The sequence below is a fragment of the Lemur catta genome, chromosome 8 (assembly GCF_020740605.2).
Source record: "Lemur catta isolate mLemCat1 chromosome 8, mLemCat1.pri, whole genome shotgun sequence".
NCBI classification, from domain to species: Eukaryota; Metazoa; Chordata; class Mammalia; order Primates; family Lemuridae; genus Lemur; species Lemur catta.
Genome location: NC_059135.1, coordinates 34,806,938 through 34,831,680, shown reverse-complemented (window position 1 = coordinate 34,831,680; position 24,743 = coordinate 34,806,938). Strand labels below are relative to the sequence as shown.

Genomic DNA, 24,743 nt, shown 5'->3' with positions numbered 1-24,743 from the left:
TTCAAACCCTGAAGGTTCCAAACAAAATATATTTATTGGCTAAATTTAAACCATAAGTCACTAGTTTATAACCTCTGAGATTCACCAAGGAACCAAAGCAAAAAAGGATTTCATATGAAGCAAACTCCTGTGGCAGGAGAAGGAACATGCAAAGACAAAGACACTCAGAAGGCCATGGACAGCAGTGAACTGATAGCACACTTTCATCACACGTGGTAATCATGCATTGCGGAATTGTCTCTTTCAAGATCAGGTCTCCTAACTCTCACTCCTGAGAACATCTATTTTCACTCACAACATACTTTTGCAGTCAAGAACAATGGATCTAATTTAAATTTCAGAAGCACTGCATCTACAGAAAAATGAAAACAAAACATCTTACAGTGACAGACATCTGCTAGACTTTATTTGTATGTATTGTATTACAGTGGTCTGTTTTAAATGCCCATTTCAAATACTGATTTTCTTAGAGTGTACTTGACTTTCTGACTACCAATTCATTTTTTAAAATCAGTGACTTTCAAATTTTTTTGACAGTGACCTACGTATGGAATACATTTTACATTGCAACCCAGTACACATATACACAGTCATACTTATTTTTGTGTATGTAAATTTTCAGTTGGCATAAACTGCTGCTTAACCAAAAATATCTCCCTTTGGTGGTAAACTCTGATATTATTCTATTAATAAAAAGATATTCTATTCTATTAATAGATAGATATATAAATATAATACATAAGATATTCTATTAATAAAAAGATATTCTATTCTATTAATAGACAGATATATAAATATAATATAAAAGATATTCTATTAATAAAAAGATATTCTATTCTTTTTTTTTAATTATTGGTTTCAACTAAATCAAACTTACAAACTATAAATGAGTCCCAACTCATAACCTGAAAAGTAGTGTTTTAATTAACACATAAGCAATATGAATATTTTACTAACCATAAAACAAGCAAACACATTGGCTTTTCCACTTTCCAATTTTTATGTGTATTTCTCCACAGAAAAAGAAGTATACCTTTGTCTATTTCCCACTAGTCTTCAAATTTTTCCTTCCTCTAGCTGAGGTAAGCATAAATTGTTTTCAATAATCAAAGCTCCTCAGTGGGACTAGCTTATGTTATATTACAGTTTTTTTTAAAGGAACTATACGTAGTTACATAGTATTTTTAAATCACCAGAAAACTTGGCAGAAGAAATAATTTCTGAATTTATATTAATGATCTAATTTTATCATAGTAAGAGATATACTTGGCTTTCCAGAAGTATAACAAAAAAACTAGTTCACATATCATATATTAAAATCTGTAGAAAGAAATGACTAGTCATACCTTTGAAATTACATGCTTTCAAACTGGATGCCACATTTAAAGACATTCTTACCTGACAATGTAAAGCTAACCAGTTTCCGAGAATGCAGATTCCCTGAAGCACCTCCTTCCGTGCCTTCTGCCCCCATCTGACGAGATAAAACACATCTCTTTCTAGGGAACCACACATATATGTCCAAATACAATGAAATACAACTTTTTGTATCAAACATGTATTGTATCATATGTCTTTTCATTTCCAAACCTTGGTACAGAGACACAAACACAGATTCTCAGAGGCAAAAGAAAGGGTCATACTTAAATTTAATCTTTACCCAAAATAAAAAAAATAAGCTTTGAAATTCCCTATGAATATGAATGAATTTACTTTTCCCCCTTAATAAGAATATAGTTGATATGTAGTAAGTGTACTTATATTACTATTACTGTATTAAACATTCTCTTTGGTTAAAAACCAAACATTAAATTCCATCAGATTGGGGAATAAACAAACTGATTTCTATCAGACTCATCCATATATACAGGATTATTCTCTCTTGTCAGATATTTCTGTACCCAGGTGGGTGTCCCAGCTCCTTTGTAGGCTTCTGTTCTACTGGGTCACAGGTACATGGCACATGCTATTATAATTAGCAATAATAAGAAGTTGCAGTGCTATTATACTGATAACTTTTTCCTAAAAGCTTTTGAGTAAAGTATATCTCATGTGAAGCCAGTAATTTATAGATCACATAGCAAATTTAGACCTTTCTTTCAATTTATATACAATTAGTATATAAATTATATATAAATTCCTAACCTTAGGAAGAAAAACCTTCATGATACCCTGAAAAAGAAGTCCACATTCTTGTAAGAGACAGAATTGAAGGCAGAATATATTCTGCATAGCCGGGAAATAGAAACCACATTTTAATTCTAAAATTTAGATTATTTAGATTAAACCTTTCTGACAAAAGATTTTTTTCCTTGATCAAACTTTAGTCAGGCTCTTTTTGAGCCCTGTGCTCACCTAGGCCTGACCCTGGACTTCCATCTCCATCCTTGTAGAGCTTAGTTTTGGAAAAACCCTGCTAAGTCAGTTTAGAGAGAATCTCCACCCTCGATATGGGATCACCCTCGATATCAGACCAAATTCTTCATCCCCTTGCATCCCCTGGGTGATGTCTGATCACTTTGGCCTGCCTTCAGCAAGATTCTGTGAGGTCAGTTTAGCAAGAATCATCCTACCCTCCTAGTAATTTTTCATCCACCGATCCTCCCCAACCCTGCTCCTGGGCTATAAATCCCCACTTTCCTTTGTTATATTTGGAATTGAGCCAGTTCTATATTGAGAACTCTCTTCCCCTATTGCAATAGTTACTGATTAAATTCTGCTTTTACAGCTCTAACTATTGTCCAGTTCTGGTTTTCTCTTATACTTCCTCCATCTTATCTTAGCAGCCTCCCTATACTCCTGGTAAAAATCACACACTCCCAGGGGATTAAAAACCATCACTAATCTAACTAAGCAAAGTCGAGAAATTTCATTCTGATTTTCAATTTCTACTGCCTTTGCTGTGATTCCTGTACCTTAGTCAAGACTATTTTGTGTGGCACTTAACTGTCTCCTGATTGTTTCACATGTCATCTGCAATATACCAGGGTATCATCCAGGGATCTTTATTTCCTTCCACCCAGAGAACCAACTCCTTGATGATCACAGAGTTGGCTCTCAACAAATATGTGTGCTTTACTATATTATACTCCTCTGACTCATCATTCCCAATTAACTGGGGCAGAGGCAGTGGCAAACTGGCCAGATGACTGATTGCTGCGACTATCTCAGCCTGCTTTCACCACGTGTGACCCCAGACTATAGTGAGATGGTGCAGGCGAACAACAACTGAGACACGCACTCAGCAACCTGCCCCTTCTCTGTACCTGGGCACAGGAAGATCCCTAAGAAACCATGGCTCCACCTCAAATGGACCACACTGCCCAGTAAGATGTGCCAGCCACAAAACATGACATCTCTGCCTACTATGGATAATTGTACTGAGTTAAATGAGACTAAAAAGGTTCATAACCTACCTTCATTTAAAATCTACTCAAAATATTAAAAGAAATTATGAGAAACAAAAGGCAATGTCCTCTAATTCTCATTTTTCAAATATAATTCACCATCTGACAAAAGGCTAACCTGAAACACTTCTCAAAGAATTCACAGAAAAACAATGTCCTGCACAGCAACTCTGGCAAAATGCTCATCTGAAAGAATACTAAAAAAAAATTCAACTTTATCATTCATTACAATAAAGCCAGGAAAGACCAGGCATTACCATTAGATACAGGGACATTAGTGATAATACAGACATCTGCACTCAATGTTTAGAGAGAGGTTTTTAAATAAACTCACTCCATAGATTCAGTCCAGGAAAAACCCAAAGCAACAATGTCAACCGAGTATTGAAACAATACATGGTAGTGAGTGATGGCAGCTTTAATCTGTCCCTGAAGCCAAAGGATTTCCTGTTCCAAGTGTCTGAGACACATACCGCTGTGTACTCTGATGAATGACAATGACGTCAAAATACAAATGACAGAGAAGTCACAATTTTTTTGTTCTTGATTCACTGCAAAAGGATATGTGAGAAAGGAGACCACATAATTAGGATAGAAACTCATTTCCTTCTCTGTGGAGTTTCTCAATTACTTCTTCCAGGTCTGCTCTTTGCAGCTGGTCATGGTATAATTGTACTACGTGGGCTTTGGGAATATCAGTGTTGTCAATCAGTCACAATAGCTAAACACTTGTCATATTCCTAGGTGGCCATCATGCTATTATAGAAATACAGTGCTAACCCTAAAATGAGGCGCCCATGTGACAAAGCCTTTTCATTTTGGATATAGATCAAACTGTCTCAAATTTGGTCAGAAATCAATTAACCTCCAACCCCATTAGTCAGTCTTTGAACCAAAATATGCTATTCTGATTGCCAGTGTTGTCTCTATGAAGCTTTTAAGGTGCCCTAAAGCCTGTCTGAAGCAAATTAATTATCTCCAAACTATCCACAGGCTTTGACAGAGTGATCTCAATGCAAAATCAATGAAATGAAATCAATGTTCACCAGACTGTAAACTCCCACTGCCTTCAATGATATCTGGATACTGAAATTGTTCAAGTCTAAAAAAGTCTGAATCCAGAAAATGCTTACTCGTGTTTGGAAGCTATTGTCTAATTTCACATACAATGAACTTTTCAAAGGATTTATTATAAACAGCCCCACTCTTCTAGTTTTGTAGCGTTTCCTTTTAGAATATTAACTAGAACAAAGTCTGTTCCAGAGCATACTTTGTGATGTGGCAGATCTTATAATCAACAATTGTTATTCTCTTTGTGATCTCTAAAGTCTTATATAGTAAATATGGGCTAATCTTTTATATTCTATACTATGTTTACTACAATGAGAGCTCAAATATAATTCTAACATGAGCAGAGCACCTACATGTTGAGGATTTTGCACATACTGTTCCCTCTGCCTGAAATGCTCTTCCTCCCCCTTTTACCTATGTAACTTCTATTCATCCCTAAGACCATCCTTCTGACACGCCTTCTTCAGGGAAGCCTTCCAGGACTTTCCTGATCAGGACAAAACTTACTACATAGTACACACTCTCCTAGCTCCATTTCACTCCCCCTCATGCAATTATCACCCAAACAAATATAATTTGATTGATGTCTCTCTCCCCCACCAGACCAATGAGATCAATGACTGTGTTTTTCTCATCATTTTATCTGTAGTGGTGGCACAATGTCTGGCACTTAGCAGGCATCTAATGAATAACTGTTTGAATGAATAAATAAAAGGGAAGACTGCTTGATACAGAGGCACAGGTGCCATCAGAGGCAGGAGAGGGTGAGTCTGGACAATTTCAAAATGCCATCTGCAGAGACTGCTCTCTGAATTTCAACCTGACCACTTAGCATTTCCAAAACTGCAAGCATCTACAAATGTGTGTCTACACACCCACACACACAATGTTGTGAAGATTGCTACAGGAGTCAATGTTTTTTTACTATGTTTTCATGATCTCATTTTTATTAATGACTAATAAAAACTGCAATGACTTACATATCTGAGACTCTAAGAATCTCCCCAAACCACCTGATTCCAACCACCTATGTACAATGGAGCCACATATTGTGAGACTGTTAGATTCTGAAGTTGGTCTATTGAGTAAAAAAAAAAAAAATCACAAAACTGTGAAAAGTTAGGAAAGTGCCATGTTGAAAATGGACATGCTTTCTTTCAAAAGTCCAACACAACCAGTTTCGTCCAAAAGCAAATTAGATATCTGTTTCTCCAGTTGAGGGCCTGATAAAGAAACTGCTTTCCACTGAGTGGCCATGTTTTGCAAAAAATATGCATGGTATCTTTAGGCACTGGACCCCAGCTCAGCACTGAGAAGGATCCGGTGCTAAGGCTTCCTGAGCAAAAAGTGCATTGTAACTCCCACCTCACACCCTCTTTGGGGCAAGAGCTCCTTGAGTTAACTGGCAGGTAGAATCACCCACTACTTGAATAGTTTAAATTCACATAAGATACAACACTTCCACTTCCTACCAACCGGTCGGTTGCCCAGACTAAGTTTAAAACCTTCCATGATGGGGCACTCACTCCTTGGCTTTAGGAGTGGGTTCCCTGAAGAGTTGACTCTACCCAGAACTGTTATAAATCAAATTGTATTTTTCCACAGATTTGTATCAGGGATTCAGGTATGCCAGCCCTGTAAGTTATTTCCTTTTCTAAAACAGCACCCATGCTGTTATGTGTTTCCTTTTTCATTGTTTCTCATGACCCTGTCAGGGCTGCAGAGACAAAAATAGAAATCAAGTCCCAGCACGGGTCCCACGAGGAAGCCGGCAATGGCGGGCACTCACCATCACAGCTGGGTTCTTCACAGTGATGCAGGGGGTCGTGGCTCGCAGGGCTCCACTAATGCCGTGGTAGTATTTAAAACAGATTTTTATCTCCGCTGCAAAGCAATTGGAGAAAAACAATAATTTAAACTCTGAAACCAGGCAGTTAGGAATCAGCTGAAGAAATCCACCATATCACCTCTCAGGCAATCCTACTCATGAGTCTTTGAATGGCCCCTTTTTTTCTAATCAGAGATCATACCAATTCCTGTTTGGTTTTATATCCTTCTCTGAAACTTTCTAACACCACAAACGTATCAGAAAATGATGCACAAAAACAACATGCCAAAATAGAAATAGTGTAGTGATAAGAATAAGCCCAGCTAACATTTACTGAGGTGCTCCACAGAGTGCCAGACATAGCGTTATGCCTCACATTCGCATTGTTATTGAATCTTCGCATCAACCTTGCTAGGCAGAAAGTCCTGTCCTCACATTACAGATGAGATGTTGAGGTTTGCTATAGGTCAAAGAGACAGGGAATGACAAACTTGGGACTCAAACCCAATCTGTCCAATTCCAAAGCCTTCCTTTATAACCTCTACAATATATTATAGACAGATTGCAGTTGTTAATGGAAATAGAGAAAAAGCAGTCTAACAAGTATGGAAAAATACAGGAGTAGATTCTCTAGGGATAGGGTCTGGAAATCTCTATTATTTTAATTTTCCAAGTCACTTAAATATATCCAGTAGGCAGGGATCAAATCTAGGAATAATTGACTGAGATATATATGTACACACACATATATATCATATATCCCATATATATGTGAGAGATATATATATCATAGCATGTGAAAATCCATATATTTCATAACTTGTTCTGATAATTTTAGCTTGATAGAAAGCAATATAAATGCCAATTATGGTTTTTGGAAAGTAACTAAAATTTCAAAGAACATGAAGCCAAAGTGTGTCAAAGATAAACCCACAGTCTCCAGAATTCCTCTGCATACAGAGCATCTGAGTCACTGAAGTGTCACCGAGAGATGCAGTTTTCCCAAGGCTTGTTCTATATAGGCAATCCTGGTGACAGGCAGGCCCCTGAGGCAGAGTCCTAGGCTACAGGAGGGAGCTCCCCTCTCAGCTGAGTCACCTGGATTATTAAAGTGGGGCTGCTCGATGTATTTCCCCATGGAAGTTAATCTTCCCCTGACTTTCCTGATTGCACCAAATGGCCTCCTTCAGAGTATCTGGTTTCCTTATTTTAAGAGGAGGATATAATAACTACAGAAAAATCCTCCTCCAGGAGTTTATATCATTATGCTCTTCCTATCAAGGACTAAATACTAAATCTCAAAAAGAGGTCTGTTGTGGGGTGAAATATTGAGTCCTTCTATTATGTACGTTAATCACTACCCAATAATTGGCAATTTAATTAGTATCATCAGCCAAAAGATTTTTACTATGTACCCACCACAATACATGGCCAGCACTGTGGGAGACAGTGCAAGGGAATCAGGAAAGGTTTCTGGTCTAGCAGGTGTTTCATGGCGTAGCTGCTGAGACAATCACAGGTATGACAAAATCCAGGAGACAAACACCAAAAAGGAAGAGCACCAGGTGGAAGAGAACAGAGACCAAGGAGTGAGTGAGGACACAGTGGAGTCAGAAAGGCATCATGGAACAAACAGGTCTTGTGGATGAGAAAAACAGGGTTGGGGAGAGTTAGGTGTAAAAAGGAAGACAATCAGGGAAGCAGGAATGGGCACCCTGGAGTTCAGGAACAGTAAGATGACCTAGGCAGGAATCCTAGCTTGACTATCACTTTGCCTCCCTAAGAACACTTCTGCAAATGGCTTTCCTGAACACTAATACAGGTCTTTGGTTATTTCTGAAATATTAATAGTAATAGCTGGCTACATATGAGAGAACCTTACTCTCCCACTTGCATTCTTCCAAGACCAATAACATGAATTCTGCAAAAACAAACCTAAGTAGCATGCACAAGGACTATCAAAGCAGAACAAAGCTTTGGTGACATGCATGAGGATTGAATTCTGTGGGCACTAGCTCATTAGTATCACACTCTAAATGCCAGGGAACCAGCAGTCCATGACTCTGCCTGCAGCAGTGTCTCATAGATCAAATCAATGGCTAGTGAGTGAGCAGTCATTTTTCAATAAAGAGAAGTGCTTTTTTTTTTTTTTTTTCCTGAGACAGAGTCTCGCTCTGTTGCCCGGGCTAGAGTGAGTGCCGTGGCGTCAGCCTACCTCACAGCAACCTCAAACTCCTGGGCTTAAGCGATCCTACTGCCTCAGCCTCCCGAGTAGCTGGGACTACAGGCATGCGCCACCATGCCCGGCTAATTTTTTCTATATGTATTTTTAGTTGGCCAGATAATTTCTTTCTATTTTTAGTAGAGATGGGGTCTCGCTCTTGCTCAGGCTGGTCTCAAACTCCTGACCTTGAGCGATCCCCCCACCTCGGCCTCCCAGAGTGCTAGGATTACAGGCGTGAGCCACCGCGCCTGGCCTAGGAGTGCATTTTTATAAGACATCTTCCCCTAACTCCCTCTCAAGTTGGGATGCCATCTGTTCTTTTATAAGGTTTTAGTAGTTAGCTAGGTAACAGGCTGAGACCAAAAAAAAAAAAGAGACTGCTTATTTTTATTTGGAGGATGTCGATAACCAGGCCAGCTTTGCCACCTGACCCATTTTGGGTGTTATTTTATTCCTTGATATAACAAAAATCTCCAACCCAGACAACAAAATAGAATCCCTGAAACTATACAATCAATTTATTCTAAATTGCACAGAAAGAGATTTTGTGAGCATTACTACCCAAAATGCTACAGAGCTGTGCTGCAGAAGTGGAAAGCCGAGGGGATTTACACAGATCCCCCACTACAAAACCACACAGAGAGAAAAATAGTCCTGGGCAGACCTGGGAGTTGTTTGTGCCTGGATGGAAAACTAGCTGGCTCCTTCACCAGGACATCAGTGAAGATGCCTGCCCCTTAAAACACAGGGATGTTCCATTCTGAGTGGGAGTTTTCATATACCAAAATTATTTAGTGTTTTAGGAGGTCATGCAAGATTTAAAAAAAAAAAGTGTAAGGGATTTTGTTTACAAAATCCCCTGTGAGTAAGGGAGAGAGCTGCATTGATTAATGTACGTGGACATCTGGGTTATTGGAAGAGGTAGCTGAGCAGAATATGTGGAAGGGGAGAAGAGGGGAGTTGGTGCCCAGGTGCCTGTGCTTCTGTCGCAGCTACAGTGGTAACCTCTAACTGCAAGAGGAAATAAAAGCTATTTCTGAGAAATAGATACAAGGGCAGGTAGAAGCAAGCACAGGCCTGGTGACTGAGCATCTGGTTAGGGAGGAGTCCAGTTCCCAACCAGGGGAGATGGAGGATACAGACCAACGAGCAATGAATGATCCCATCTACCCTAAATGGTTTTCCCATAGCCCGATGTGGCAGGCAACATCCCAAATTATAAATATGTGTGTGTGTGTGTGTGTGTGTGTGTGTGTGTGTGTGTGTGTGTGTATGTGTATATCTCCATTCCTTTGGGCTGTAAAAAAAACAAGAGCATTTTTAATCCATTTATAAAAAGCACGCTGCCTCAGGAGAAGGGTAAGACCTTCCATGTTAATCTATAAGGATCCACTGTCAGCTGAGCCTCAGGAGGAAGAGAGCACAGCCTGAGTGGCATCTTCTCCTCTCTGCGGTCCCTTCAGAACAGCTGAAGCCAGTCACAGATCATGGAAATATACTGGCCCCTTTCAATAATCCTCAGGATTAACTTTAGATTTACAAAAATAAAGATTTGATATCCTCTACTTAAATGCTCACAGAACACAGAAGCCCCTTTATTTTCAATCTTTTTAATCTACTAACTTTCCTAAGCACAATTGAAGACATCCCAGGGCAACAGCAGGCCCGCTCCATCCCCACCACAGAAGGGTGGTGTGGGGTGATCATTTACGAGCTGTCACTGTGAACTTATTGCAGGGGCAACTGGGGAGGCAGAAGGGACTTTAAACACTGTTTAGGAACTTAAACATGTTCTTAAATAAAGGCGTTTCTGCAACTGTGTGATTTTGACATTGCATTTTAAAGCAACTGCTCTATCACCTGTTTAAAAGAAAAATATATTCTTGGGTTTGTATATGAATATTTCCAGAGACATAACTTGATACTGGTAACAGTGGTTACCTTCAGGGTGGCTTGAGGCTGGGGAGACATTGACTTCCACTTTTTGTATCTTTTTAATATTATACTATTTTCATATATTACCTATTCAAAATTATTTTTTAAAAGCAATCTCAATTGAGATTAACCTTAGGCATTTATGTAAGGTTACATTTCAAACCCTCTCTGAAAAAAGGTTCTTCAGACCACTCCCTGCAAGAAATGGTTTGGCCTCAAAGACTGGGCTCTCATCCATCACCTTAAATAGAGACAAGATTCACTTAGGCAGTAGTTAACAGCTTGTTTCTATTTAGAAAGTCTGGATTTTTCCCAAGTTTCTAGAAGTTGAATATTTTGAACCATAAAGATAGATAGAATATACATGTCCTTCTTCCTTTAATCATCTCTATTTCACTTAAATAGTAGAATAAAAAAATCAAGCTAATTGCAATTTATTCTAAAACATGATTTTAACCATTGCCCTGTGTGTTTTTATTAAACTCTTAATATTATGGTTCCTATTCACAGTTCTTTTATTCAGAGGACACAAATGGTGAAAAAGTAAAACACACTTTAATCCTCATGCTTTTGAGGAAATTTGCCCACTTTCCCAGTGACATGCTCACTTTGCATTTATATGTGACTACAAGTTGTCTTATCTTTAACAAGGGCCAGTGGAGCCTGAAATAGCCAGGCTTTCCTCCGCCAAGTTAGAAAAACAATCATGAAAATGAAAGAATCAGCATAGATGTGGCAGAAACCTAACAGGACTAGAGAACTAACTGAACCCAGAGCATCAGGTATAAGGATGGAGAATGAAAAGCACCAAATCTCCATCTAAGGGGCAAAAAGACCCTTCTGATGTTGGTGGGAAGGGTCCTTGGGAATGGTGAAGGTTAGAGTAGGGCATCTGATAGTAAAAATAAAAGACTGAGGACATCCCGTCTTCCCAAAATAAAAAGCCATTCACAACACATGTATTTTGGCAAGGCACCAACGTGAGCGCCACTCAGAGATGAGACTCTGTCTCCTACTTGCCATTTGCACCTCTAATACTGTTTCCTAATCCTGGATCTACCAGGGCTGAGACAGGAAAATATGTGAAATCACTATATAATTTATATAAATATCAATGTTTTGCTGTTATCCTTAATGGTCACAAAGCAATTCAGTGCACAGTAATGCAGAACCAGGTTTACTATTTCTAAGCTCACTAATTGATCTAAGATTTAGTGAGTACCTAGAACAGGTACAAAGTTGGCACTCAATAAATATTTCACGATAGGTGAAAGTGGAGATGGATGGATAGATGGATGGATAGAAGGAATGAAGGAAGAACAAAAAGCAGTTATGAATGAATGAATGACCATGATTTATGAAAGACTACATAGAATAAAATAGACATCCTGACATGCCAAGACAACTTTTGAAACCTCTTCAATTTTAAAACTCAAGAATGCATACTGCAAAGATGACCCATTCAGATTCTCTGCGCATACGCTCACTTGAGGAATAGCAGAAAATCTCATGACAAGTAAGTACAGATAAAGCAGATCCTTCTCTCGAATGCCTAGGAAGGTCATCTAGCTACAATTAAACCTATCTTTGTCCTTTGCATCCATTCAGGTAGGCCCTATGATAATATAAGTCTGGGCCAGCTGCTTCTTCTGAGGATTTACAGACAAAGCAAAACCATTGTTTCCAAGGTTAGAGGTGGAAAATGTTTTAGCAGCTGTCTAACCTTCCCCTCCTCCAATTTTTTTTTTTAAAGTTCCACATCATCAGCTCCAGCGACTCAAGCAAAATTTCATGATGCTATGAAGTCTCGTTAAGAATGCTCTAGCCAGACACTGGGTTTTTTAAAAACATGGGCTATGCTTCTATGCACTGATACAAACACCACTTTTTTTTTTAAACTTTGCAAGCGTAAGGATATATGTTGGGGGGGGCACATTCTGATTAAGGAAGATAGAGGTATTCTACAGCAGAATCTTTCTGAAATTCCTATTAACTGTCCTGAACTTAGACTACTTACCTCAGTCCTTAAAAAATACATTACTGAATAGTTCCGGTTTTATAATGACACTACACAATACTCCCAATTTTATGTGTGAAGAATTAAGATGGAAATGCTAAATTAAAGGAGAAAAGAAAAAGAAAAAAACTACTGTTTTCTTCATTCCCAATTCCTAGCTTCAATGTCAAGCCCATTTCTATTAAATACTAGAGTGAGATGCAGAGAAAACATTTAGCAAGACAGAGATATTTACCATTGCCTAATCAGCCAGGACATTATGAATCTCTAACACTTTTAGGGGGAGAAGGAAAATCAATCAGAGCAAATGGGATACTTTGTAAATGGGTTTTTTCTCACATAATTTTCCAAATTACAGCAGCATGTGGTACTGACTTCTTCCCAGGTGTTCACATGAGCCCCATAATATAAATCTGCACACTCTATCAACTGGCTATAATTACTAGCAACCTTGAGCATTTTGAAGCGAACAGGCAGGTGGTTTTGCCTTTTCCCCTGAAGTTTGGTTGGAAATATTTCTCAGCTAGATTAGCTTCTAAAACCTCTAGATCTTTCCGAAGGAAAAATCACATTGAAAGTAAAACCAGCTATTTCTCATTCCATTTTCCCACATTCTTTCATCAACTGTTTTCCTCATTACAGCTGGGTCAATCTTGGGACGTAATGAAAAGTAGATATAGGTAAGAAAAACAAATCACCCATAATTCCACCTCCTAGAAACAACTCTAATTCATATGTTGGCAAATTTCTTTCCAAATTGTTTCCTGTATGCTATGCTATTAGCTGGGAGTCTGCTCTATATAACTGCTCTCCCCCAGCTGGCTTTTTGTTATAGCACAAGCATTTTCCCTTAAAAACTATATTTAATTTAAGGTTTAAAGAGAGAATCTAGCCAGAAAATTGGACTATGAAAAGAAGACATTCCTTAGGGGACAGAAGCAAGATTAGAGAAAGTTCTAGAATGCTGGCCTACCATTAAGGATAGTGGAAGAAATTATCTCATGCCTTTAATGGCAATTCAAAGTAATATACATTAATCTTTTTAAATAACTTTTTATATTATAGAAATTTTATATGATTGCAGATATGCTTGCAGCAGGTTTCCATTTAATCAAACCTTTTATTTTAAGGTTTAATAAGTACAGTTCTTAAGTATCAGTATACACATATTCTCTCTTTTATTAAATCTTTTACATGTAGGAATCTTAATGCTCACACAGAGCTCAACAACACAGAAAAATTTAAAGAGCCCATTTTTTCTACATTAAAGAAAAATAAATTCTTTAAACACAGAAGTTAACCTGGACCACCTAGTAAATCATTTATTCATTTATTCATCTATTCCATACAAATGTACTGAGTATTTACTATGTTTTCAATAATATTAGTGGCATATGTAAATAACCAAAAATAAAAATAAAATAAAAAGGGATGAGATATTTCTGTGAAGCAAGTACTACATACGAGCATTTGAATTTAAAAATAGATATAATACTGAACTAATTGGGCAATGGTTGAGTTATCTGCAGCCAATTTCTGATTCTTAGTAAGTTGACCTCTAGAGCAGTGTGCCTAGACTACCTTCATCAACACTTGTAAAGACTTAAACCCCAATGCAAAGTTATTCTGTTGCTGGCAAAAATGATAATGAAGTATTCTAGCAAGAGCAAGACCCTGTCTCTACTAAAAATAGAAAAATTATCTGGGCATGGTGGTCCACACCTGTAGTCCCAGCTACTGGGAAGGCTGAGGCAAGAGGACGGCTTCAGCCCAGGTGTTTAAGGTTGCAGTGAGCTATGGTGACGCCTCTGCACTCTAGCCAGGGCAATAGAGCGAGACTCTGTCCCTCACAATGCTGAAAAAAAAAAAAAAAGTATTCTAAAGGCAAATAAAATTCTTAAATTAACCAAAATCTTGACTTATTCTTTCTGCTTCCTGAAATTAATATAATTCAATATTAATTATAAATGTAAATAAAGGGTATATACAAATGTACAAAGTATTAAAATAACTATACATTCATAAGGTATATGTAAATATGTATGTACTGTATATATTTATGTATATATACATTTTTGCATATGTACATGTATATATTTATGTGTATATATGCAAATGTGTGTATATATACAGTCACATGTATATACATGTATGTATTTTTATATATGTAAGATATGCATGTGCACACACACACACGCACACACACATAGAGTCGTCCCTCAGTATCCATTGGGGATTTGTTCCAGGAACCCCTGTGGATACCAATATCCATGGATATTCAAAGTCCTTTATATAAAATGGAGTAGTATTTGCAAATAACCTATGCATATCCTCCAGCATACTTTCAATCATCTCTACGTTACTTAGATACCTGATACAATGTAAATGCTACAAGAATACTTATTATATTATATTGTTTAGAAAATAATTCTTTTAAAAAAGGTCTGTACATGTTCAATAGAGATGCAACCATCCTTTTTTAATTTTTTGAGTATTTTTGATCCATGGTTGGTTGTGGGAGCCATGGATACAGAGGGCCAACTGTATATTTACACACACAGACTTTTTTCAAAATATATGAACAACGTCTAATGAGCATTTTCTAAAACAATATATTTTCCAACATTGGGCTAAATGGCATAAATATGTAAATCCAAACCCAAAACTTTTAAAATAACATTCAAAAAGATCCACAGATTTCTGCATATTAGGCAGTGTTTAATAGTAAGCTCTATTTCAGACTCAGTTACTTACGTTCCATGAAATAGGGCCCAGGCTCAATTCTCCATACAATTTGCCCTTTTTGTGTTCCGGTCACACCCCTGTTTTTAGAATCCCAGAAGTTGGCTGGAGAATTCTCATCTGAAAAAACCAAAGAAACACTTTTCAGCTTAATTATAACCTGTCTTTCCTTGGCTAAAAGACTAACACAAGCTCTAAAATAAATAGGAAAAAGACAGGGGAGAAGATAGTAATGAACACCCCCAGCCCAGTGTCACCCTGAGTTTCCACACTTGCATTCTTACAAAATAAGGGGGAGGCGTGGAAAGAAGATGGTACTTCTGGGCTTGGCCGGGGTGGTCAATGTTGCCAAAAGACAAAACTGCAAAGAAAAAGGGTACAACTGCTGCAGCTTTAGCAATGAGCTGATTTATAAGAAAGGGGTTGGGGTAACCTCCCATCTGTAAAATCCTTTATAAAAAGCAAAGGAAGAGCAAACCTGGGAGAATGTAACAGAACTAAAGATGAGATGAACAAAAGGGGCATTAAGCTATGAAACTGAGTTAAGATACAGCACAGCTTTGCCAGGAACAGTATTTAGGGAACACAAACCAAGTCATCACATTCGCTAGGACAGTCTTTTACAAAAGGCCAAAGGCAGTAGACCTTGAGACAAGATGAGAAATGGAAAAAGAGAGTGTTTAGGCTTTTGTGTGGAAGGAGGATAGAAGGGACAGTGACTCCCCACCCCCAAACAAACCTGAAAGCTGCATTTTCCAAGCTTTCTGATCTCATGGTACAAAGAAAATGGTCATGTTTGTAGGGTGCACTAGAGTAAACAGAAGCCATGTGTACAACTTAAGATGACAGACAGGGATCCTCTGCTCTGGCCTCCTCGGGCTCTGCCCCACCCCCCTGAAGACTGAAGGATGCATTCACATACTACACCTTGCTCACATCACACTAGTTTGAAGCTCTGTCCTAGGGGCCTAGAATAGGAAACAAAACTAGAAAACATGAAAAGGAGACCACTCAGACTTTTATAGGAACATTAAAAAGTATTAACATATAGTGACACTGGCTCTTGAAGTCAAATGTACCGCATTTGTTTCCTCAAATCCCTTTCCTAGGAGGAAAGATTAATACACCTTAACTGAGAGTTGGAATACTGCAGACAGGGCGAAGTAAGAGATATACCAAAAAAGGAAAGATGGAGAAAAGGTCCCATGTCCGAAAGAAGAGTCCTGAGAGGAAAAACTTTTCTTCTTTTGAGTATGAAAGAAACAGAAAGTGGGTCGAAGTGAGGGGTCAGAGAGATTTCTGTCTGTGGTTGTCCTTGGGGCCCACAATATGGGCCCCATATGGTTTCATCATATTGAAAAGCCAAATAACTTTGGGAGGAATGGTCCTTCAATTCCATTTGCATTTAGCACATTGTAAGTCAGAGGGTTCTTTATTGAGAAAGGTCAGGAAACAGCCACTGTTCTTTATAAAAACGCAAAGATAGAACTCACACATGGCATCACCTCCTAGACAAACAATATAAGCAAACAACTCTAGTCCATCATAGAAATATATCCAAGACACTGGTATTTAGAAAGCACTCAGGTAATTGCTTAAAACTGAATTTAAAAGATGTCACGTGTCTCCTCAGGGCAGACTATGCTTGCTGCCTAATGATTGAGCTTCTTCCTTACCAACCAATCACCAATGTTGTTCAAGGCAACAATGTGCCCCGTTAAAGATGCCTCTCCAGAATCCCTTGCAGCTAAGGGTGGCATGTAGTTTAGTTCTGGCCAGAGAGATGTAAGTGGAAGGCTCCTGGGTGGGACCCCAAGGAAAATTGTTATTTTCCTAGCAACAAAAGGACAGACTTGGCATCCTTTTGCTCTCCCCCTGCCCCTATTCTTGGATGACAGCCACATGCTAAAGACACCAAGAAGCTAGAAGCAATCAGGATGATTCATTGAACCACCTGCCTCCAGGCTTCTTGCTACCCAGGGAAAAAATCAATTCCTATTTGGTTAAACCACTGTGGTTGTGTTTTTGTTACCTACAGCTGAACACAATTCTTAAACAGTATACCCACCATTCTAAAAACTGCTCAATGATTTAGATTCATCATTCCTGACTCCATCTGGAATCCCTGAGTTTGCATCACTGCTCTGGGTTACACGACAAGAGTAGCTGCTTTGCCTTCTGAAAGATACTTTAATGGGCAGAGCTAGAGCTGCTTGGATGGGGAGAGGGACTCCCATATTTTCACAAATAAATTTATTTATTGGTCACCTGGAAGGCACAGAAGGCTGGACCCTGAAGGGAACAGAACACAGGAATAGGGAGTAGAAGGTATTCAAACCTATTCAAAATGCATTTTTAAAAAAGTAGCTATGCATATGGGAAATTTACTAAAAATATCGTTGTCACAGTTTCCTCTTGAGGCCTCAGGAAAGACACAGCAGTATCAAATCTGGCTTTAAGGAGCAAGCACTAGGATCACTATGATAAAAGCAATAGTAAGAAAAAAGCTGCACTTGTTCATGTGACCTTGCTGTAAGAGTGTTTGCACTTCTGATATTACTAAACTTTTTGTCTTGAAGCAATCAATTAACCCAAACTAAGTATACACTTCTGACACAACAACTTTGGGAAGATGGGACTCTTCAGGAACAGAAATGAATGGAAGGGTGGTGATGGGATGAGGAGAATTATTGTAAGGGGTCTGAGCCCTGGACGGAGAGCAAGCCTGAGGCTTGACACAACCCTTGACACAACCCTCCCTAGAAGGGAGCTTGGCATCTCTTGTTCCAAGAGGGTCACTAATATCTCTTTCTTTGCAAATCACTTTCACTCCAGGTAGAAATACTGCATTACCTGAGTATTCTTGCTTAGTCTCAGAAGTAGGAAATAAGAGAGAAGTGTTCTGTGCTTCCTTCCCAGACTCTTTACCAAGAAATAGGCCTAGAATTAAGCATCCAGTTCACCCACCAACTCATGTTGGTTGGGATAAACTATGTATCCCTGACTTCATTCCCCTAGTTGATTCATAGGCCATGTGGAAAAATCTATTTGGTTAAATTTATGATACTTAAAAAAATAAAGGCTTGCCCTTTGACACCAAATGTCTAAAAGGTACTGTATTTAGGTTCATATAGAACACAAATGTTCCATATATGATGAGAAATTGGTCCGAATTTGGATGAACAGGACAAGAGCAGAAGCTTGCTTGATGGGCCTGTTCTGATTAAAGCCAAGCACGTGCTTGTCAAATAGGAGATAACCAAGACGATTAGTATTCTGCTTATGCTAGATTGAAATGTTTCATTCATGAGATTATATTTCTGGCAATTTGTTATCCTTGGCCGATACTAACACTTTTGCCATCGAGTGGTAGCTACTCTTGATTGCAAATATAAAGTCTCTAGACTTTATATAACCAGTTTAGGGGCACAGAGTTCCCTGAAATGACCACCACAAGCCCTATCACTACTGCCACTCCTACCCCAGCTGGCAGGACCTGGCACGTCCTAGGAAGGCCCCAATGACTCACTCCTTTGCTTTGTTCCAAGAAGATCAATTTTAATTGGTCCTTCAGATTAAATTTTTTTTTCTTTAGGTAGGTTCACACCTTTGTCTAGGTTGCAGTCAATTTTAGTCTAGCCTAAGAATACTTTTACAGTGATAGCATTTCTCTGCTCAGATCTATTTTTCATGGATTTTCAAAGACAAAATATTTTTTTCCTGGATTGTACGAACTGTTCTTTTTTACCCTCGTTTAACACCTATATTTGGTGATTCAGTCTTTAAAAAATGCCCCCATTCCCCAGTAAGAACAATCACTGAATATAAAATGGTTTACCAAAGAAAGGATTCTAAATCCCCTAAAGTGTCATATAGAAGTAATTATAAATCTATTTCTTACTTTAACTGACTACAGGTTCTGAAAGATCACAGCAATGCCACCAGTCTTTAAAACCAACCATCCCTTGTTCCATTTATACTTGGCTTCTTCCCCTCCCAGTTTCTCCCAACAACTATTCCAAATCTGTTCCCTATCTTCACATCCCTTACCTAATTTCCATCCTCTTACTTGGAGCAGGCTACTGTGCACCCTGCAGCATCCAAAGCAGGGAGGACATGAGGTCTGCTCTCCCTTGGTTTCTGTATCCATACCTACTACTTGTCCTCTTGCTTAGGCTTCTACCCCCACTTTACAACGGTGCCTTTGACCCAATTCCCTCCATCAGTCACTTCCTCCCACCTTCACCTTTAACCTCTCTGTTAGGGATGCTCCCCTCAACCTAGAAACATGTCCACTTCCATGAGGCCTACTCTACCGGTTTTGGCTTTGCTCTTTGACCATTACCTTCCAAGCCCCCTTTCCCATCCTCATTCATATTTCCCCTCCCAGTAGTATCAGAGCATCTGTTTTTCAGTTACGGGAGAGTCTAAATTATAGGAGTGTACATTCTAGATACTTAGGTAATTTCCTAGCTAGAACATAATTACAAAGAAAAAACATTGGAGATGTTTAATACATACACCTAAATACCTTCTTTAAATCTAATTTTGTTTGTTAGGGTTTATATAAAGCTTGTCCCTTCATGTCTCATATGTCTTCTTTGTTCTCTTACAAGTTGAGCTGGCTGCAGTTTCTCTAAATAGAAAAGCAAAACATGTACATGCACAACACACACACATATGCACACACACAGCTCTAAAACCCTTCTAATATAATTTTCATACCCATCTGTTTGTAAATATTGTGGGAACACAATTAAGAAAACTTTTGAAAATCTTTACACTTGCCTTATTTTAGCAATCCATGCTGCTTTTCCAAAGTTCTTCAATTAAGTTTTGTTTCTTATGATAATTACTCTTTAGGGATACTCCAATTAATCTGGTTATTATTAATAATACTGGAATTACTTCTGTTTAGTCTGCTTCTTCAAGGGGGAAACAAATAAAGCATTTGGACTCAGGAAATAAAGGAGTAGAGACAGAAGATTATAACACACAACCCTCTTCCAATAACTATATAGTGGCTCGGAGAATTTTTGCAGGGCTTGTTAATGGAGTGAGAAACAGGCCCCCTTTCCTTAATTAAAATAACAAGATTTTTAGGAGGAACACCTAGTGATCTTAAACAAAATCTCTATATAAGCAGACTTACCAACATCTGCACATTCATGGCCACAAATCACTTGTTATCTTCTCTTTTAGCAAACTGATCCTCCAGTTAGAAGTTGATTCCCCAACTCCACTGCCCACAGTGAAATCTCCCAGGTGGGGTGGGAGAGTGGGGGGTGTTTTTTAAAATGCTAATTCCTGTGCTGCTTTTCCAGAGATTTTCATCCAGCAGGTTTGAGTCTGGGCCCGCCAATCCGAATTTAGCAAGCATCCCAACCAGATGATTGCAGGTACAAGGACCACACTTTGAACAATTCTGCTCCATGGGAGCAATTCTGCTTCCAGGGAAATGGAGCAATCCCAGCAATGTTGTGAACCATGTACATGTCTTTGATTGTTGCCCCAGTCACTTGTTAGCATGTTCACTACTACATTCCTTCATTCCTTCATTAGATAGGCATTTATTGAGCCTCCTAGGAAGATCATGAGCACCCACTTCCTACCACAGGAGTTGACAGTGTAGTGGGAGGAGACTGGCACACAGATAAAAGGCAATGCAAAAAGTGCTGATAGAGGTGTGCACACTTGTTAAAGGAAGACAGAGGAGAAATGATTAGTGCTTACTGTGACTGTGTTTGATTAATATGGTTCTGGAGCTGTTGAGTCTGAAGTGTCTTTGGGAGATGGCTACTGAGATATCCTCCGGGAGATCTACAAATCACAACCAGTTATAAAGTTTTCCCATCCATTCCCTAGACATATATTTTTACCTTCTAGGGCTCATATTTTTGGTTCTATGAATGGTCATCAGAAACACCAAACAAGTGGCCACATTTAAAGTGAATTAGTGGTAAATTACTGCTGTTGCCTGCACCCCAGAACATTATCCTTTTTTCCCTTGGAAAAGTGGATTAATTATATTAACCTACAATGTGATAGTAAAAAGTAATTTTTTAAAAAACTAAATTAATTCTTTTTAAATGCCACAAAAAGCCAAAATAATGGAAACATAAGGAGTTTTAATTTTTTCCCAAATTCTTCCTTCCCTGTAACATTTCACACAGAGATGGGTGTGAAAATTATTTTTAAAAGTTTAATGTTTTCCCGTACATGATTTTTGGATTTCCAAAATATGTCCTGTGAATAGGCTTTTAAGACAATAAGAGAATATATAGGAGACATGACCAGATATATTCAAATATATATTGGATTTGGAAACATTTCGATGTCTATATTAATAGCTCCAAAACCTCCATACAGTACTACAGACAAAATTGAAACAAACAAACAAAATATTCAAATCCCTCACTTTCCTACCAATAAACCCAGGGGAGTGGAAAATAGATGAGAAATTCTGTGAGAAAGATAGCATATGACAGATGTGCCAGAGAGGTGAAAACAGTGCTTACAAACGTTATTTTGCTTTAAAGTAATTCTATCTCCTCTCTACATTTTCTAAAAAAAAAAGGGGGGGGGGATAAACATCTAAATTCATTTTCATTTACCTGTTGGATACAAATTGAAAATAACTATGTCCTGAGATTAGATCATAAAGGTGCCTGCCTGACTTTGTTCTGGGTACACTCGGGAATTAGATGCCATGTCTGAGATTTGGGGTTTGGATAGCAATACTAAATAAACTACAATTCAAATCAAAATCATCATTACAGACCTGGGCACGTTCAGAGGCTCTGCTTGACTGTTAAAACGGTACAAATTTATCAGCACGTACTAGGCAGGTTACAGGAATCCCACTGCAATGTTCAGATTAAAGTTCTGACAATGACTTTGAGATCTGAACTAAGGGGAGGGGCGAGTCTTCAGCACTGAATGTACTAAACGGGGCACCGATTTTATTAACTGATGCGAGAATTTACTAACAAACTTCCTCATGAATTTGAAAACTTAGCATTAGTTTTTAACCCAATCTCTCTAGATGCCCAATTCTTTACATTAAAGCCCTCTCTGGAAGGAAAAAGAGTGTAAGTTTCAGACATTATTCAGAGATTACAATCATGGCCACCGGCTGAGAGGTGCACCCACCGGAGACTCTGGCTTTGGAGCTGCTTGAATGGCTATTTTCTTATACACACAACAAAGATGTGCTGAGAATAAAGTGCCAGCGACTGGAGACAAGGACACCGGCACAGTACCGGGCAGATAACACAACACAGGCTGAGAAGAACCGATGGCAAGACTGCAAGCTCTGGCCTCGGAGATATTTCCGCACCGGAAGGGCCGGGATCGCTGCCTGTGAGGGAACCACACGGCTGCCCCGGAAGGGAATGCTGGCAGGGTGGAGAGGTGCAGGGCGCATGCGCCGAATTCAACGCCACACACCACCCAGTTTGAGAGAGAGATTTTATTGGTCTCCTCCACAGGAGGCCATCCACAGGGGGTGGGGACCTGGAGAATGTGAAGTATTCCACCCAGGGTGAAGTGTAGCCAAGTCCTAGCCACACCCTCGGGGGCCACCTGAACACTCACACCTCCACACGTGCCGGGCAGAGGCAGGAGGTTCCGCTAAGCAACTTCCTACCTAAAAACACCTCATCCTACACTATTTGACAAGGTCGGACATCACTGACAGCCCAGTGAGAAGAAACATGTGGACATATTTGAATAAATCCCTCTCAAGGGTTTCAGTCATGGCCCAGAATACCAGATCAAGAGGAGCGGAGATGGCTTCTAAAGGAACCAATTTCAAACACAGGTAACGTGACACATTGAAACACGTCTCTCTTCTGTTCAGTGGCTCCCTATCTCTTTCAGAGTAAAATTCAGTTTTTATGACACTTTACAGTGCCCGCAGGACAAGGCCCCCTACTCCCCTTCCAATTACAGCTCTGACTTCATCCTTCCCTACCTTCTCCCCCTCCCTCCTCACTCTACTCTTGCTACACTGACTTCCTTATGTCCTCAAAGCTGTTGTCAGGATTCTGCCCCAGGGCCTTTGTCCTGGCTATTCCGTTTGTCTGGAACTTTCCCCCAGATGTCCTTATGGCTCAATCACTGCCTTCAATTTTTTGAACAAAGCCTTCTCACCAAGGACTGCTCTGACTGCATCATTTAAAAATGCAACTCCTCCTCCAGCATTCCTGGACTTACTCTGCTCAATTTCTTTGTCATGATCTTTCTCGCTTTTTAACCTACCACATAATCTACTTATACATCTCATATATTGTCTGTCTTCCTCTCTAGAATGTAAACTCCCAGAGGTCAAGGAATTTTGTTTATTCTGTTCACTGATGTATCTCAAATGCCTAGAACAATACCTGGCACATAGTAGGTGCTCAGATTTGGTTGAAATAAAGGTATCTTTATATCTTCTTTTAATTATATGATATTAATCAAATATTAGTATTATATTGTTTAGATATACAAAAGAGAAATAAAATTCTCACCAAGGAATGTATAAAGCCTTTTTGAAGAGATCTCCATCTCTTTCAGAATAGAGAAAAACAAGGACAATACTGCAAAATCTATGGGAAGCTTTATTAGGGCTAATTCCACAAGATCATTTTAAACTCTTAATCTTTATACCAAGAATTTCCAATTAACATTCACACTTAATTCAACCACACTGCTGAGGTGACATTCAACTTTGTTTGTATCTTACAGTGGTTCATATAGATGCATAAAAAAGATAAAATGGCTTGCCTTAGATCACACAACATGTTCCTTCTTGACAAGAACTTTCTTTCAGAGCATTTCTAAATTAAGATTTTTTTTTCCCTAACTGAATGTTTTACTACATAGGATTTATGAGAACTCAAATTCTTTAATAATACTTCAAATGGAAAAATGACTAAAGGCTTACTTACATTAAACAAGAAACCTCTATTTTATTTGGCTATTGTAAAAATGTATAATAAATCTCATTGTGAAACAGAATAAGTCATTTGCAACAGTTGTATCCAATTTCAGAATAAAAATCATAGCAGGAACTAAGTGTTCTTAGTAAAATTTGAGGCTTAAAGATTTCCAAAGTCTCTTTCAAATACACATTGCTGTCAGTACACAAATTTCCCCATCATACTTTACCTGACTATTTTCCTCTGGAAATTATGCTTTTATAATGAGAATGTAAACCCAAGCTCTTTTAAAGGGTCAGGTATGGCCAGCATTTGGTAGCTTGGTAAACACCTTAGCACAAGATCTAATATTAGGCCCTTCAAGAATATTCCATGACAATGACAGTAAAATGTCACAATCCTATTCCCTGTACCAAGGCTGAAAGGGTAGAAAAAGACTTACTGCTGCTAAATAACTTTCATGAGAAAAAGCAGAGTAAATGATTATTTCCAAAAGTCCATAATTTGGGGCAAGAGATAATAGGCAAAAGAAAGTTGAAAAGAACAGTTTAAGCCTCAAAATCAAAGGAAAAGAGCAATTACAGAAAAGACAGAA

The 24,743-nt window shown here is 38.6% G+C and overlaps 1 protein-coding gene across 2 annotated transcripts in view; it reads right to left on the bottom strand.

Moving 5' to 3' along the window:
* Positions 1–24,743, bottom strand: part of HECW2 (HECT, C2 and WW domain containing E3 ubiquitin protein ligase 2) — a 224,164-nt gene that overhangs the window by 121,043 nt on the left and 78,378 nt on the right. For both annotated transcript variants that reach the window (XM_045558979.1, XM_045558978.1), the window contains 3 exons: positions 15,237–15,344; positions 6,268–6,362; positions 1,399–1,474 (listed from right to left, as the gene is read on the bottom strand). In XM_045558979.1, coding sequence (XP_045414935.1) covers positions 1,399–1,474; positions 6,268–6,362; positions 15,237–15,344 — 279 coding nt within the window. The remainder of the gene's footprint in view (positions 1–1,398; positions 1,475–6,267; positions 6,363–15,236; positions 15,345–24,743) is intronic.